The sequence below is a fragment of the Spinacia oleracea genome, chromosome 3 (assembly GCF_020520425.1).
Source record: "Spinacia oleracea cultivar Varoflay chromosome 3, BTI_SOV_V1, whole genome shotgun sequence".
Taxonomy (NCBI): Eukaryota; Viridiplantae; Streptophyta; class Magnoliopsida; order Caryophyllales; family Amaranthaceae; genus Spinacia; species Spinacia oleracea.
The window spans coordinates 6,228,698-6,245,109 of NC_079489.1; the positions used below are offsets into that span (position 1 = coordinate 6,228,698).

At 35.9% G+C, this 16,412-nt stretch overlaps 2 protein-coding genes across 2 annotated transcripts; one reads left to right on the forward strand and one right to left on the reverse strand.

The window, feature by feature from the left end:
• Positions 1-2,158: 2,158 nt before the first annotated feature.
• LOC110783040 (histone-lysine N-methyltransferase ATXR6) lies at positions 2,159-6,164 on the reverse strand. Its single transcript, XM_021987335.2, has 6 exons — positions 5,774-6,164; positions 4,767-4,847; positions 4,438-4,667; positions 3,526-3,626; positions 3,199-3,411; positions 2,159-2,504 (listed from the first exon to the last, which is right to left on the reverse strand). The coding sequence occupies exons 1-6, from the start codon at positions 6,048-6,050 to the stop codon at positions 2,345-2,347; spliced, it is 1,062 nt and encodes a 353-aa protein (XP_021843027.1). The 5' UTR covers positions 6,051-6,164; the 3' UTR covers positions 2,159-2,344.
• A 2,492-nt stretch (positions 6,165-8,656) lies between these two features.
• LOC110783153 (uncharacterized) lies at positions 8,657-16,058 on the forward strand. Its single transcript, XM_021987456.2, has 8 exons — positions 8,657-9,161; positions 9,739-9,870; positions 11,913-12,036; positions 12,646-13,091; positions 13,193-13,269; positions 13,357-13,492; positions 14,473-14,676; positions 15,767-16,058. Exons 1-8 carry the CDS (start codon positions 8,715-8,717, stop codon positions 15,824-15,826), a joined length of 1,626 nt encoding a protein of 541 aa, XP_021843148.1. The 5' UTR covers positions 8,657-8,714; the 3' UTR covers positions 15,827-16,058.
• Positions 16,059-16,412: the final 354 nt, after the last annotated feature.

Sequence of the window (16,412 nt, forward strand, 5' to 3'; positions counted from 1 at the left end):
AAATATTAATCTAGAAAAATCTAGATAATATGTTTGTAAAAATATAGTAGAAAAAATTCTAGAATTATCCTAAGAAAAATCTAGATAAATGACAAGTGTAGAAAAACGTAGAAACTAGGATACACCACTATAAATATGTTGTATGCATAAGTTGAGAGGTGGGCTAATCAAGAGAGCTCCCACAAAATATGATGGGTAGAAACAAGTGTTCTTCCTAAGCAAATAATGTTGTACAATCTTATTAATGTAACCAATGATATAAAATACAATTTTTTTATATTATTCGGGTCCATCAAAACTTTCGCGTGCCTCCTCAAATTTCTATCAAATTATCCATAGAGATCATATCACAAAGAGGAGTATCATCATCACCGATTGGCAACTCCATCGCTAATTCACTATCCAACGTTTGTTTCCTAGTTTGTGTTTTTAAATTTTTGGTTTGTTTATACCATATATGTATACAACTATACAAGTACTTTCCTAATTCATAATATAGAGATGGGGTACGTAGGTAATTAACTTGACAATCAAGTTTCCTAATTCCTATAGAAGTACGTAAGAAGTAGGTAACCTGATAATCAAGTTTTCCTAATCCATATTTCACAAAAAAAAAAGACAAAAAAAAGCTTCCTAATTTCGGAAAAAAAAAATATGAGTAATTCATAGTCTGTTTTGCTTCTGGGTATTGAAAAGCGAATACAACTAACTAAAATTGAATAACAAAAAATCATTACCGAGATAAACTTATCAAATTAATGAAACTTGCACCATGATCAATTATGTACAAAGAGCACTTGGTTGGTTAGGTGCACCCAAGACCGGTAACCGTATATAGTTATTCAATCGAAAATTATTACTCATTTTTAACAAGTAATCCCTCCGTCTCTTTTTATTTTTTAAGTTTTTCTTTTTGGGTATTTCAAAATGTTCTTTACATTTCCTTTTATATTATCACATAAATGACTTAGTATTCTATCAAAATTTGTGTCCAATTATTATTTTAACCAATTAAATTCATTAGATCATTTAATTTTTCACATTTTTTCATTGGGACATTAAATTTTTCTCATTTCCCAATATCAGAATTTTGATAAAAGTGAAAACAATATAAATAAACGTAATGTATCTTGTTTAAATAAAAAAATTGAGGATTCTCGATGCAAATTAATTATTCGTTAAAACGCGTGAAAAATACCAAACGTAAAAAACAAAAAGAGACGGAGGAAGTACTATAACTAGGCTAAATTTAGTACTCCGTAAATGAATAATTCGTACAGAGTATCTAAATTTAATACGTATTATTTCCGTTTCAAAATGATCTTTAATTACAATTACTATTTGCACAAAGTTTAAGACTAAAAAGATAGTGTATAATACAGTAGGTTAATATAATACGGAGTAAAATATGAATAAAGTATGAAAAATGTGTAAAAACGTACGTAGATGAGTGTGAGGAGAAAGAGAGGTTACCATATACAAACAGAGGGCTGAAGTGAAATACTTCATACCCTCAAGCCACTTCATTTTATATGTACATCATTTACCATCAATTGCTTCGTTTTTGTTACAATGAAACAGTTAACCTATTTTCATGTCATGACATAAACACTCTGCATTTAACCATCAAACCCACAAAAGTAATGTAGTGGTAGACTGGTAGTTGCCTCTGCACTAAATTCCTGCTTTGGGGAAGGTCATGGTATCAAATCGCCTTCGACATGATCATAGTATTTTTCCCTTTACCGCCATTTTGTTTTTTTGTTTTTTTTCTTTAATTTTTTTAAGCAATTCCTTTAATGAAAGTTCAAAGTCTACTAATACAACACAAAAAGTGAACTAACCCGAAAGTAATTTTTTACAACCCAACCCGACCGACCTGTTTCATAGGTCTACTTAACTATTGTTTCTATCTGACTTTTCCGTCCCTGAAAAGGGAGTACATAGTAGTTGATTCATGGTAAAATATTATAAGCATCTTAGTTTTCTTGTTCATTCAGTAGATTTGGCAGCAAAAGACCTCTCATTGTTGCACTGAAGAAGTTGGCATTTCCCTTACAGTAGGTTTAGTCAGTATGTGATGGTGTGATCTACATTGGTGCCACTCTCAAACTGCAGTTAAATTTGGCTCACTAAGCCAATAAAAAGCTATGAAAAATGGAAGAAATACCTATCCATTTAAACTTTGAAAATTTCTCAAAGAGAAATACAATTCTATATCATGATCTAAAATGAGTAAGACCCTGGCCTGAGGATTACATATACAGCTTACAGATTGAATCCAGCACATCAGGGAAAGCCAAAAATGGGGGTTAGGTAAAAAAATAACAAGGGAGAAGAAATGTTATACAAAATGCTCAGTTGGGTATTCATTCTCAAGTCCATTATAATCGTAATAGAGTCTTTCTCCTTTACGTATTTCCCTATTTGCAATCAGCAAAACTCTGCATTCACCATTGATATTATATCTTACACACTTTAGATTCTGCTTCCTTCTTCCCTCCCTGCATTACAAGCAAGTAAACACTGGTTATTTCGAGCTATATGTAAGGGGTGATGCCTGATAGCAGAATCATACAAATTCAACAGTATGCAAAAGGTTTTTGAATTAAGGTGTGATTTGTTGAGAGGAGTGTAAGTGATTATCTACTGAGGCTCCATTTGGTTTGGTGTCAAACATTTTCGGTGTAAAATGATTTTCCAAGGAAAAAACACAATTCCACCCTAGTTTTCCTTTGTTTAGTTACTTAAAAGAAAATGGAGAAGATGGTGAAAATTGAGGGAAAGAAGGGAGAGGGAGGTAAGGAAGAAAGGTGGAAAAGTGGGTCCCTCTCTTTCAAATGGAAAAAGGGTTTTCCACTTTTGAGAGAGTTTTGGAAAATTATTTTTCATCCCTTGTTAAACCAAACAAGGTAAAATGATTGGAAATAGGAAAACAATTTTCCATGAAAACGATTTACACCCTACCAAACAGAACCCGAGTGTAGTACGCCTTAATGCCTAATAACAGTATCATATACAACCTAGTTCAGGCCAATTTCCATTGAAATTCAGTTCAAATCAACCAAACATAGCCTGATCAAGTGAAGTTATTTTCTTTGCAGTATGTGATTTGCAAATGCAGAATGTGTAAGGTTATTTACAGATTACCTAAACTTATAAACAAAGGCTACAATTAAGTATAGAAAGAGAGCTTACGGGGTGTAGTTGTTAATGCCATTGATAAAGCGTGCAATGTTACTACGCTTGTCAGGGCAGACAACGAGGTTTTGTGAAGGATTACTAGCTGAAAGCAATGTCATAATGCTATCCCCATCATCATTTTCACGGTTCCTAAGGTAATCAACATCTCCAACATATTCTGTGATGATTGTCAAATCTCGGATTGATCTGTCTGCCTGTACTGTGAACCTGTTTCATTGATTTCTGACTGTAAGTTGATGATCCTTTTCTACCCCAAAATCAAATCAGTGTTCTCTTAGGTGAAGAAGGTTGTGTTTGTCAAAATTTTATAGATGTACTTACCCTTCTTTAGAATCAAAGACAACTAGAAGAGGAGGCCATTCCCCTCTTTCCATCATTTTTTTGCACAGATTTAAGGTCTCGGTATCTTCTTTTGACATGACCTGAACCAATTTGAAACCCACATTTAATCAGGGAAACCAAAATGATAACAGTGACAGCAAAACAATGCCTGAATAATGTCGTGTTCATTAGAAACTATCATTCATAATATCAAACAAGTAAACATGAACTATCCTACAAGAGAATCAAGCACAACAGACTGGCAGTAAATATTTGGATGCTTATTTCGGCTTGTAGAGCATATGTTATACAAAGTACTTGAAAAGCTTTAGGGCTATTAAAAATGCGCAAACTAGCTAGCAACAAATTCTCTTGCCAGGTAATTATAGACGAGGAAGCTATATTCTATGATTTCAGCCCTTCTTGCAGTTTGCATCATTGTTTGTTATGCACATAATTGAAGCATCACTAGATTTAGCTCAAATTGGAAGAAACTCTACCAGAACTCAATGGGTATTGGTTAATCCTTATACTTTATTTGGATAGCAAGATAGAAGGGAAAGGAAGGGGATTGAAAGAGGAGGAAGGTGCAGCTACATTTCCCTCTAAATCTCTCCAATTTTGGAGGGAACCATCCCTTTTCTTCCCCCAACCCTTATCCAAACAAGGGAACTTGTTCCCCTCCCTTTTCCCCATTTCCTCTTAAACAAACAAAGTCAGTATTATTGGCCTAATATCTGCACATGTAACCTGACTAACCATACCAAGATTGAGAACTAATCTCCACAAGAATACAAGTCTGCCTCGCATTCTCTAACTAATGCAAATCACAAAAACAATTGTTTTCCATTTCCAATCTCTACCCTATTAGTTAAACTTGAAGAATTTGTAACAGAAAAATGCATGCATTACCTGCATTCCTCCATCCTCAAGAGCAGCACAATTTGCTGATCTAGGAGCCATGCCAGGGACATAAGTGAGCTCGTTACTAAATTCTGTCCCGGTTGCTGTCAATGCAGTGGCTAAAGATGCCATTTGTTCCAATCTCCGGTTAGGGTCTTCACTAGGATTGAAGGGCAACAATTTCCTGCTCTTTTTAGAGACTACAAAGCTACTTGATCGCTTCCTCCTTTTTCGAGAATCTAAAATCAATCGGAAATTCTAATCAATCTCCATTTCCTGATTCAGTAGACAAAAGGTTTGGGAAACTGGAGTGTCATACAAACAGGTATTGAAGTTACCTGTCACTGGCTTTTCAACTTCTATTGGTGGCTTTTGGATTCTGAAGAAATCAACAATTTTAGTCTGTACTAAAGGAAAACCTGTCCATACACGAAATGGGAGAAAAATATATTCAGTATAAGAAAGCGGAAGTGCAAACTTCTTACGGCTAAAACGTTCCAACAAGAGCATCAATTTTCACAGCAGAAGTAGAAGCCACTCAAATTCAGCAAAAGCCAAAAGGATGAAAAACATTAGAAATCTCAATAATCGAAAGTTCAAACTTCAAAACCATACTTTTGAACAATAAAAGACGATTAATCAAGTCTAACAACGGATTTTCACAAGAATTGGAGCAGCTAAGCGATGATCAATGTCCAATAAGACACTCAAATTGAGCAAAAGCCAGAAGGATGAAAATCATTAGAAAACTCAATAATCAAAAGTTCGAAACCATAATTTTGAACAATTAAAGACAATTAATCAAGTCCAACAACGGATTTTTACAAGAATTGGACCACCTAAGCAATGATCAATTTCCAACAATTCAACCAAATCAACATGCAAAGCACTCAATTTTTTTATTTGCAAATTGCAATGTGTCATATCTCACCATTTGTTCCAGCAATGCACCACTAGATTCTCTCTCCAATTTGAAGCAATAAACCATTTCACCCATTTTCCCCAAATGTACTTTCCCAATTTAATCCGATCTTTACAATCGGGATTGTCTGGAACAAACCCTAATTTCAAGTCAATCCAATATTAAGCTATTTCACCAAATTAACAAAACCCAGAAAATCAAATCAACTACTAACAGACTGCTAACCCAATTAATCCTAAAATAGATCAAAACCCAAAATCAGAACAATTGATTATAACATCTAAATCCGACCAACTTCAGCAATCAAAATACCCACAAATTTCTAGCTGAAATTAATGTAAAATGGCGTATAAGCACGAGAAAACAAGACCCACAAAATTTCAGATAAAATTAAATGAAAATAAAGAGAACCCAGAAACATACTGTTGGGCTTCTTGCCACCGGAGCAAGGCGGACAAAACCAGGAGCCTTTAGGAACAGCAGCCAGAATAGGCTTAAGACAATATAAATGGTAGCCTCGATCGCAACCGTCGCAGAGCAATAAATCAGGAGCATTCTTCCCAGATCCACACTCCTCGCAACATACATCGTCAAAGTCCGAATCAGATTCGGATTCAGATTCTGATGACGGTGAAGGGGGTCGGAAGACGGGCTTCGGAGCTCGAGTTCTTCGCCGTAGAGCTACAGCTGCTGAAGCCATCGGAAATGGAGGAGAGAGAAAGTAGTACAGGGGGGTTAGCGGTGGTGCTGTGAGGTTGCTGGTGGTGTTCGACTGTTTGGGGAGGGGAGGGGGGGTATAAGACGTTGAGGTGTTTTGGCGGGAGATATTTGGGTTTCGCGGTAAATTTGGGCAAGACTTTTGGCGGCAAAGCTGTTTTTTTGAGGGTGTGTGATTAATGATTAGTGAGCTACCAGCAATGGCACCAAACAACTGAAACAAAGGTAGTTCGTAAAAAAAAAAACACTCTTTATTTGCATACATGATTGTACATTGAAGCACATAGCCATTGAAAAATAACACCAGTTATACTTTTAAGGTACAACCGGTTGTACGGTGAAGATATTTTACATTAACAGAATGCAAGAGATTTGTGGTTACTTTCGTTAGTTTAGTCAATAGTTAGGTGTTACGGAGTACTTCATAGGAAGGAAGGTAAACTATTGAAAGCAAATTCTCTTGTAACTTTTGTAATTTGGAAGGATTCACAAGTCAATAATGATTAATGATCCAAAATGCACCCCATTTTGACCATCTTTGTTACATAATAGTGTTTACTTGGGAGTACCTAGTTGACATATTTATTTGTACCAATTGAAAAATTACATTGGGTTAATACCAACAAATTTCTTTGTTGAAATCCAACTTATATAAACAAAGCATGGTTTAGTACCACTATATCAATAAAAGTCAACTATGTACAAAATGGATACAAACCATTATGATGGATTTGGTCAAAAGGCAAGATCGGATCGAGTGAGCTAGGCTGTGACCAAAAACCACAGGCCATCGTGTCGGGTCGAGCCAACCGCGGGTAAACTTTTTGTGCCAAAATCCATTATTTTCGGGATTAAAAAGTACGGATATTTCATGAAATGCCCTCGAGTTTTTCCATAATTCACCAAACGCCCATCAAGTTTCAATAATTCATAAAATACCCCTCACAATTCGTACAAATACCCAACATACCCTTACTAATAACGGACCGTTAGTCTGCCGTTAGCCAAGTTTTCTATTCACCCAAATGCCCCTATTCTGAAACTTATTTCACCAAATGCCCCTATTGTGAAACTTATTTCACCAAATGCCCCAAACTTATGTATAGATATTTTGATGTTTCAGCGACTAGTTTTTGTGTTTGAAAGGTAGCTGTTGGTCACGGTTGACTATAAAAGCCCCTTTGCTGAATGGTTCTTGTAAGTTAGATGTTATTTTGATTTGCATTGCTAATTTCATAAGATTTTTGTCATGAGTTTTCTTTCAAAATCATCATCCAAACCCAATGAGTCCACATATACTAGAGTACCTACCAATTTTTGTTATTGTGGTAGGAAATTTGTCATTCGAAGCTTTGATACAACACTCAATCCACAAAGGTTGTACTACAAGTGTGATCCTTGAAACAATATGAGATGGTGAAAGGGAGTAGTTGAGCAAAAAAACAAGGGGCAACAACACGAAGGACAATGCGGGGGAAGCTTAGGCGAAGGAGAAAGTATTGAAAACAGGCGAAACAGTAAGATGCAAGAAGAATTGAAGCAAATGAAGAAGAAGCTAAAACAACAACAAAAATTAGTCAAAGTTGTAATACAAATGGGGATATTGATGTTTGTAATTTTACTGTTTGTAATCATGAAGTAAACACAAGTAATGAGAAACAAATTCACATTTCATAAATAATTGATGTTGCATAATCTGCACAAAATACCAAACTGGGAAGCATTTTTGTTTTTAGCTTCACTTACAAAACATCTTTGCACCAACTACATTTAATGTTATTTTCTACTCAATGAATATGTGCAAGATCAAAACAGATGTGCAAAAAACTACCCCAAAAAGCATTAGCAGCTATCCAGAAGAGCTTGTGGAACACCACTTCAACCTCCATTCCTACCACAATAACAAAATTTGTTAGGAACCCTAATATATGTGGACTCATTGGGTGTGGAAGATGATTTTGAAAGAAAACTCATGACACAAATCTTATAAAATTAGCAAAGTAAAGTAAAATAACATCTAAAATACAAGAACCATTCAGCAAAGGGGTTTTTATAGCCAACCATGACCAAGAACCACTTTTCAAACACAAAAACTAGCTGTCGGAACATCAGAATAGCTATATTTAAATTTGGGGCATTTGGTAAAATAAGTTTCCTACTAGGGGCATTTGGTGAAATAAGTTTCAGAATAGGGGCATTTGGGTGAATTGGAAACTTGGCTAACGGCGGACTAACGGCCCGTTATTAGTAAGGGTATGTTGGGTATTTGTACGAATTGTGAGGGGTATTTTATGAATTATTGAAACTTGATGAGCGTTTGGTGAATTATGGCAAAACTCGAGGGCATTTCATGAAATTTCCGTAAAAAGTATGCTTTTGAACAATTTCCAATTCATCCAATTTTATAACTAAAATTTCAGTTTTGAGTTGCCCCAAATCCATAAAAAATGATAAAATTAAGTCGAACTGCAAGTAGGAACTAAAATATTAATATCTTCCAAAAACCCGTCATTTTCCATTCCGGGTCAGCGGACGAACTCAAGAGTCAAGATGATATTCTACGGGCCTAAAATATCTGCAAGTGAACTATGTCCACGGTATAAAACTCCTCACCTCAAACTCCACCCCCGGAGTCCCGGACCTAATCATGGATAACGCATACCCGAAACCGTTAACAATACACTGGGTCTCCACCACAGACTCGTCCGAGTTCACCCTTCTGAGTTGGGCACTGACTCATTCCTCACTCGTCGCCCTTGATGCAGAATGGAAGCCAGTTCGATCTCAGACCACCCAACTAACCGACTCCGACCAGGACCAGGATCGCACCTTCCCATCTGTATCTCTCCTCCAACTCGCCTGCCGACTTGTCGAGTTTCCCCCAGACCTGGCCGATTCGACTCAGTTCAACCAGGATGACTCAGTTGTGTTTCTTGTTGACTTACAATCAGTCCCTTTTGCTTCAATTTATGGGCAATTGAAAGAGATGTTTGTTGATGAGAATGTTTTGAAATTGGGTTTTCGATTTAAGCAGGATTTGGTCTATTTGTCTTCTACATTTTGTTCTCATGGTTTTGAACCTGGGTTTGATTTGGTAAGATAATAATCAATTAATCCATAAATAGTTATAAATATATAATTGCTTGCTTTAATTGCCCATTGATTGTATCACTCATGAATATTTTGAAGTTAAAATTTATTTTATTTTTCTTTATTAATGGCTGATTATGTGCATTTTAGTATCCATGAATCATGATTCATAATTTTTGTAGTTAGGTTTTAGTGTTGAAAGTTTGTTACTTTACCAGTTGCTTGAAGTTTTCTTGTATATTTTGGATTTTACAGATTATGTAAAAGTAAAGTTTTGTTAGGGTAAACTTTGGAATGATCAATGATTCATAGTTTTTGTAAATTAGGTTTTAATGTTGAAAGTTTGCTACTTTACCAATTGCTTGAAGTTTTCCTGTATATTTTGGATTTTACAGATTATGTAAAAGTAAAGTTTTGTTAGGGTAAACTTTGGAATGATCAATAAACATTTTGAATTATTTATTCAAATACTATGTACATCTGCTTTTAAGAATGGCATTTGAGGGTTGTATAATTTTGCTGATAATATTCACTACCATGCACTGTGCTTACAAACTTACAAGTGTATTGAATTTTATTAGGTTGAACCGTTTATCGACATATCTAGCATATATCATCACTTACAACAAAGGTTAACTGCAAGGAAGATAGGAAAGAATAGCAAGAGTTTGGCAACCATTTGCACGGAATTGTTGGGAGTTTCTCTTTCGAAGGTGAGCTTTGTTAATCATTATGCACAAGTCATATTCATTCTCGATTTGGTTTATGGTCTTTTGCAGTGTGTAATTCCCTTGATGTATTGTTTGTTGACTTTGTTCTTTACCCCTAGTGAAATTGCATCACTGTTGAAATGTTGTGAATATAGTTAACCCGGCAGCATTCATTGTGAAATTGTACTTTGTCCACAGAGAATTATCTGTCTGTGCCTCTGGACATAACCCACTTTTATTGGTGAATCACTAGAATATGTGTCTCAAATTCTCGATTCCGTGCTCTCTGTTTACTCATATCCATCACAATGAGTCAATGATCATAAATGCTAAAATGGCGGAACCTTTGGTTTTTCTGTTCATGTTGGTAAATTTCTGGTTGAAATTTAGCCTTACAAATATTGCTTTCTTATAGGATCTTTACTGTCAACATGACATACCAGGCTACCAGCCATTGTGCAAAGTACCTTCTCTTGGCTAGGTTATTTGTTAAGTCGACTTTTCATTCTTTCTCAAGCTTCCACATAGATATTCAACACTTGACGCGGGTCACGTTTGATTTTAGATATATGACATTCAAATTGTTCATGAAGTGACTCTGTGTAACACCTGCAAACATGTCCATATTTAACCCTTGTAGGCTTTATTTGGTTGGGAGGAATTGGAAGGAAAAGAAAAGAAAGGAAAGGTAAAATAAGGTTTCCTGTATTTGGTTCAAATAATTATATGGGAAGTGGAAGGAAAGGAAGGGAATTGGAAGGAAAGCTCCTTTATAAAATTTTCACTTTCCTTTCCTCCCAAAATTGGAGGAATTTGGAAGGAAAGAGAAAATTAAAAGCTGTCATTTATATTTCCTTTCTCTTCCCTTCCTTTCTTTCCCTCAAACCAAAAACAGGAACATAAAATCTCTTTCTCTGCCCTTCTTTTCCTTTCTTTTCCCTTCCTTTCTTTTCTCTTCCTTTCCTTTACTAATAATGAACCAAATAGGGCCTAAACGTAGGTGACGTTCCAAACTAATAATGAATTCATGGAAGTTTATAAATGAGCCGAGTAGGGAAGTTCATATAAGATATAATTGACGGTATACAACAACATCAACAACCTACTAAAGGTACCTGTTTCCTTTATGTTTTGAGATATGGACACTTATATGATGTTGAAGACCGTGACATAGCTATCCATGTTTAGAAGAGATAATATTTATGTTTGACTTTGAGAATAAAGATTTTCCCATCAATGTCCATCCAATTACTCCATATTATGCCTAAGAAGCTTGTCCGTTTACCTCTTTCCATGTTCTGGATGCGACCAAGGACCTTCAAACTCAGGGTCATCGAGTCAGGATACATTCACTGAAAGTGTACCACAAAAGTAACTGGCTATCATTATTGTTTTAAAGAGGCGGGTGTGGTGTGGATTAGATTGTGAATATTTTCTTGCAGAATGAACCCTACAGGTTATCATCATTTTGACTACACTGCTCCAAGGGATTCTCAATCTGTGGAACTTTTAGGAAATAATTAACGTAGAAAGGGTTAGATTTTGAAACAGGTTAGTCTGATTCTTTATGAGCAACTTGCTGTCATCTTATTCCCTGTATTCTCATCTAGCTTATCTAGGTCTGAACTAAGTATTTTGATTCTTTATTGGTGTGCTCGGAAAACTTTAGATAAGGAATCAGAACACTTATCAGTCTTGGCTGATCCTAAGATCGATGTCTAATAATCTGATTACATCAACTGTTCCTGTGTGTTAGCGCTGAATAAATTGGTCCTGTAGAGTTGATATCTATAGGCTATAACAAATATGACTTGCAGAAAAAAATCAGTTATCATACTCCATACTCAGCTACTAATTAAGTATCTTATTAAGTATCTACATATACTGTCACGGATATTTAGTTAAGAAATTCTGTCAGCATCTATGTGCCTACATAAAAAAAATTCTACAATAAATCATCGTACAGTCACTTTTACAATTTTCTTTTCTTATTAATGGACTTTGTCTGCACATATAATAGAGATTCTTCTTTGGCACTTTATCAGGAGCTTCAATGCAGTGATTGGTCTCAACGCCCCCTTACAGAGGAGCAACAAATATATGCAGCAATCGATGCTCACTGTCTACTTGAGATATTTGATATTTTCCAACTCAAGGTTGACAAAGAAGGTCCGTCAAGCCTGGTACTTGATTCTTCCTGATCTTTCTAAAAACTACTACTGTTTTGGAGGGCATTTCTTTTGCCTCATTTGGTGCTCTACATTTATATTTACCTTTCAATTCCAAGTCCGAATTGCTGCCTCAAGAAACTCTTCTAAAATGCTTAAGAGTTGTTTCCTGTACTCTAGCTAGTTTCAAGACTTCAACTATTCCTAGTGTATGAAAGCTATACACATACCTTAATGTTCTTAATAAATTGGAATTGTAGTCACTTTAGCAATCATGTCACGGGAAAGGCTTGGAACTTGATATTCAGGTCAAGGGACAATAACCTGGAAAGTACCTTTTCATGATAAAAGAGTTTAATATGAATTTCTGATTGTTCACTCCCCGTGCTTGCCACATTGTGAATGTAGTATGTACACCATGTTTATACGGAAGATTTTGGCTGCTGAAAATTCATATTGTATGTGGCTGTTATTTCTTTTAAGATTTAATTTGCTACGAGATAGAGAACTTGTGAATTGTACTTGATCTTGTCAATACATTTTCCATCTTTGAAGAAGGGTATGAACTATGAAGTGACATTGTTTAATCCTTTTGTTGGTTCTGCAACAGGGAAATCTGTAAATGATGTTGATATGCTTGGTTTCCCTAATTTAAGTCTTGGATTGAAAGAAGTACTTCAAAGGCCAACTGCTTGTGAGAGAATAGTACATAGTAGAGTTGGCGAGGCTTCAAGTATTGTTGGAGCAACAATAGCTACCGAATTCTTCAAAAGTGAGATTTCCATGGACATGGTTGTTTCTGGCTCATTATGCAGGCAGACTGCACCCCTAAAAGAGTCCCTTTCAAGAATTGTTTCCGACTACGGCAGTAAAATTTTGCTGTCTGAATCAGATAAAAAACCTAAAATATCTAAAAAGAAGGGGAAAAAACAGCCTAAACCGAGTTTAAATGGAAAACCTAAAGGTTGTGATGGTGTTGATGATTGGCAAGGCCTTCCACCATGGGAATCACTAAATGGAGGCGATGGATGCCCAAAGTTTCTTTGTGATGTGATGGTAATTTGATATTCTTCTGTTGTTTACCTTATATTTTAAAGCGTCTAGATAACTTGACTTGTGTTAAATTTCTTGTGCATGATAAAATAAGCTTTTTCCAGATTGAAGGATTGGCAAAACATTTACGCTGTGTCGGAATTGATGCTGCAACCCCCCACTCAAAGAAGCCTGAGAGCAGGTATCAGTCAAGCTTGCGAGTGCTGTAGTTGAATGTTCTGTCTTCCGTGTGTAGTTCTGATACAATCGTTGATATCATCTTTTCCAGGGAGCTAGTAGATCAGGCACAGAGGGAGAGAAGGGTGATCTTGACTCGGGATGCCAAATTGTTGAGGCATGACTATTTATTAGATAATCAAATATATAGAGTGAAGAGTCTTCTCAAGAATGAACAGCTACTTGAGGTAACACATGATCTGACTTTATAAGTAAATTCGAAATGGACAGATTCTAGTTATGGCTGAAATTATGATAAAACTATTTCATGCCTCAGTTGCGAATTTGTACATATTGGTTATTCAAAATTAGTGCTTGTCGAAGAGTTAGGGATGGTATATCAATCTTGCATATATTTTTCTGTCCTTTGACCAAAGAACAAAATGTATTAAGTACGTTGTCTACTTGTCTATTTTCAAATTGTTTCTCAACTTTCATATTCTTAAGCTTAGCTTCTCAGATCTGTACCTGGTCCAATTTACCCTAACCAAACTCTAACTGTTACCTGAAACTCTGAAGGTGCTGAAAGTACATGACCGGAAATGAAATTGACCCAGCCCCAGCTGACCAAACCTGGAAAATTGATTTGATTATCATCGAGTGATTTATGTTAACAAACTAATTGATGATAGACCCCTCCGTATATGACCCGATCCAGGACCAAAATTGATCTGATTGAGTGAATGACTCATCACCCAGCTCTGATCTAAACCAAATGGAGCCAACTCAAATCTGATCTGACAATCTGTTCCCCACCTGTAGTAATAAAACTTGAGCTTGTGGTTAAATATAGGTCATTAGGTGTCTTAGTGCTTATGCTGGCGGAGCCACGTGGGCGCAAGGGTGGTCGTCTGACCACCCATTTTTTTCAAAAAAAACTTTATACCTTGTATTTATTAGAAAAATTAAATAAATACGGATTAAATAATTAGTTTATTAACATGCCGACATCCCGACTAAAAATCCTTGCTCCGCCACTAGTTATGCCATAAGATTTCAATTATCGAGTTGTGAACTATCCTCCTCTTTAAGATTGAAATGGAAGAACCAAAACTCGAGATGTATTACAGACTTACAGTAGTAATCTAAGTTTGCTGGTCTTGTCTTGAGCTAATGTTAAGAGTGAAACCACTTTGTCAGGAACCTGAAATTGAGGTGTTTTGCACAGGTTATTCAAACATTTCAGCTAAAAATTTCTGAGGACAGCCTTATGTCAAGGTGCACAAAATGCAATGGCAGATTTATTCATAAACCATTGACAACAGAAGAGGCTATCGAAGCTGCCAAAGGTTTTCAGAAAATACCTAATTGCCTTTTCAACAAGAATTTAGAGTTCTGGCAATGCATGGACTGCAATCAGCTATATTGGGAGGTACGTATTTGCTTCTTAGTATGCCTGACAAAGTGACGATGTCGATTATCTGTACTTTCTCTTTGACCGAAACTCTCATAGTTAAGGATATGACATACTTTTACAAACACTATTTTTGGATAAGAGGAAATGGGGAGAAAGGAGGGATGGAAAGGAAAGGGAGGGGAACAAGTTCCCTTGTTTGGATAAGGGTTGGTAGGAAGGAGATCGAGAGGTAGGGATTCATTTTCTCTCCAAAATTGGAGAGATTCGGAGGAAAAATGAAGCTCCGCTTTCCCCTTCTATCTTGCTATCCAACAAAGTGTAAAAGATCCTTTATATGAGTTCAAATCATAATTGATGACATGACATAATTTGGCAAATCCAAGCATAAACCAACTCTTATATTTTAGTAAATGTTGCAACTTTTTTCTTAAATTTCAAAATATAATTTGTGATTTTCTGACTGAGGGAGTACATTTATTTGTAATGCGTCTTGTATAGTTGAATTTCTTTTGGGAGGAAATATCAATTAGATGCTTTGTCCGTGGCACATTTGTATCATTGTATGTGCCGTAAAGACCATTGTCAAATTAGTAGCCGACTGCCTGAGGCTCCTACAGTCCTGCCTTAAGGCTGTATTTGAAGGCTAAATGTATGCAAGTATGAAATATAATCCTTAGTGATTTTATTTAAATATTCATTTATTTTAAAAATTTTGATTCTCAAGTCCTGACTTAATGTGAATGTTTGGGCATTAGGCATCTATGAAACGAAATTGAAAGAAAAAATCTTTTACATAAAAGTTGAAAGGAAGTTGTACGCTTTTTTTTCCCTCTTTTCTTTTATCGTGGGATTAACAATGGAGGTCATAGTATTGCATGAAAGTCAATCCTTTAGGAGTAATACTCTTGACTCTTTGAGTCTTTGAGAAGTTTGGTGATACATAACATTTGACTTTACCAAGGAGAAGTCATACCTCTGACTGTGATGTAATGGTGTGAGTTTTGATTGCGAAATATCTCGTGATTTCAAGAAGCTAGAACTTGCATACTTTTCTTTCTTTCTTTTGCTTGGTTATAATTCTTGATTCTCGTTAACGTAATCACAGGGAACACAGTATCATAATGCAGTCCAGAAATTCATCAACATCTGTAGCTTGGGTGAATAGTACACCGCCTCTCGTGTTCATCGTGAATCGTGATGAAGCTGGTGTTGCCTATCAGAAATGACCACAACCTTGGTAAAATCTGCATCTGCAGTATTTTCAGAGTCAAAGCTAACTTCTTCCCTGTGTACATCTGCTCTGTTGATTTGTCTATGCAGCATTGTAGAAAAATCAAATGTAATGCAATTTCAACCTTCAAAAGCTAGATTTCCCAGTTGAGGTTTTGATCTTTCTACCCTGATCTGCATTTATGGTTGAAATTATGCAGATGTATATCTCTATTATCTGTTAAATGGTTCTGGTTTAACTAGATATGCTTATACTAGGCACTACCTATCATATGTGCCTCTTTTATTGTGTTTGGGTGTGGTAAAAATAGAGCAAATCACCGAGTTTTATTAGGGAAATGATTTTGGCATAACAACATTTGGTTTTGTCTCTTGTTATGAGAGCACAATCTTCTGTGCACCACTCACGAGGAGTCGAGGAGGTGTGCCAAAATCAATTTTCAAAGTTTATATATCTAGGAATAGAGGTAGGTGTTTTGGTGACTTCATCTTTTGTAGGGCCCTCTCACAATACCAATTTT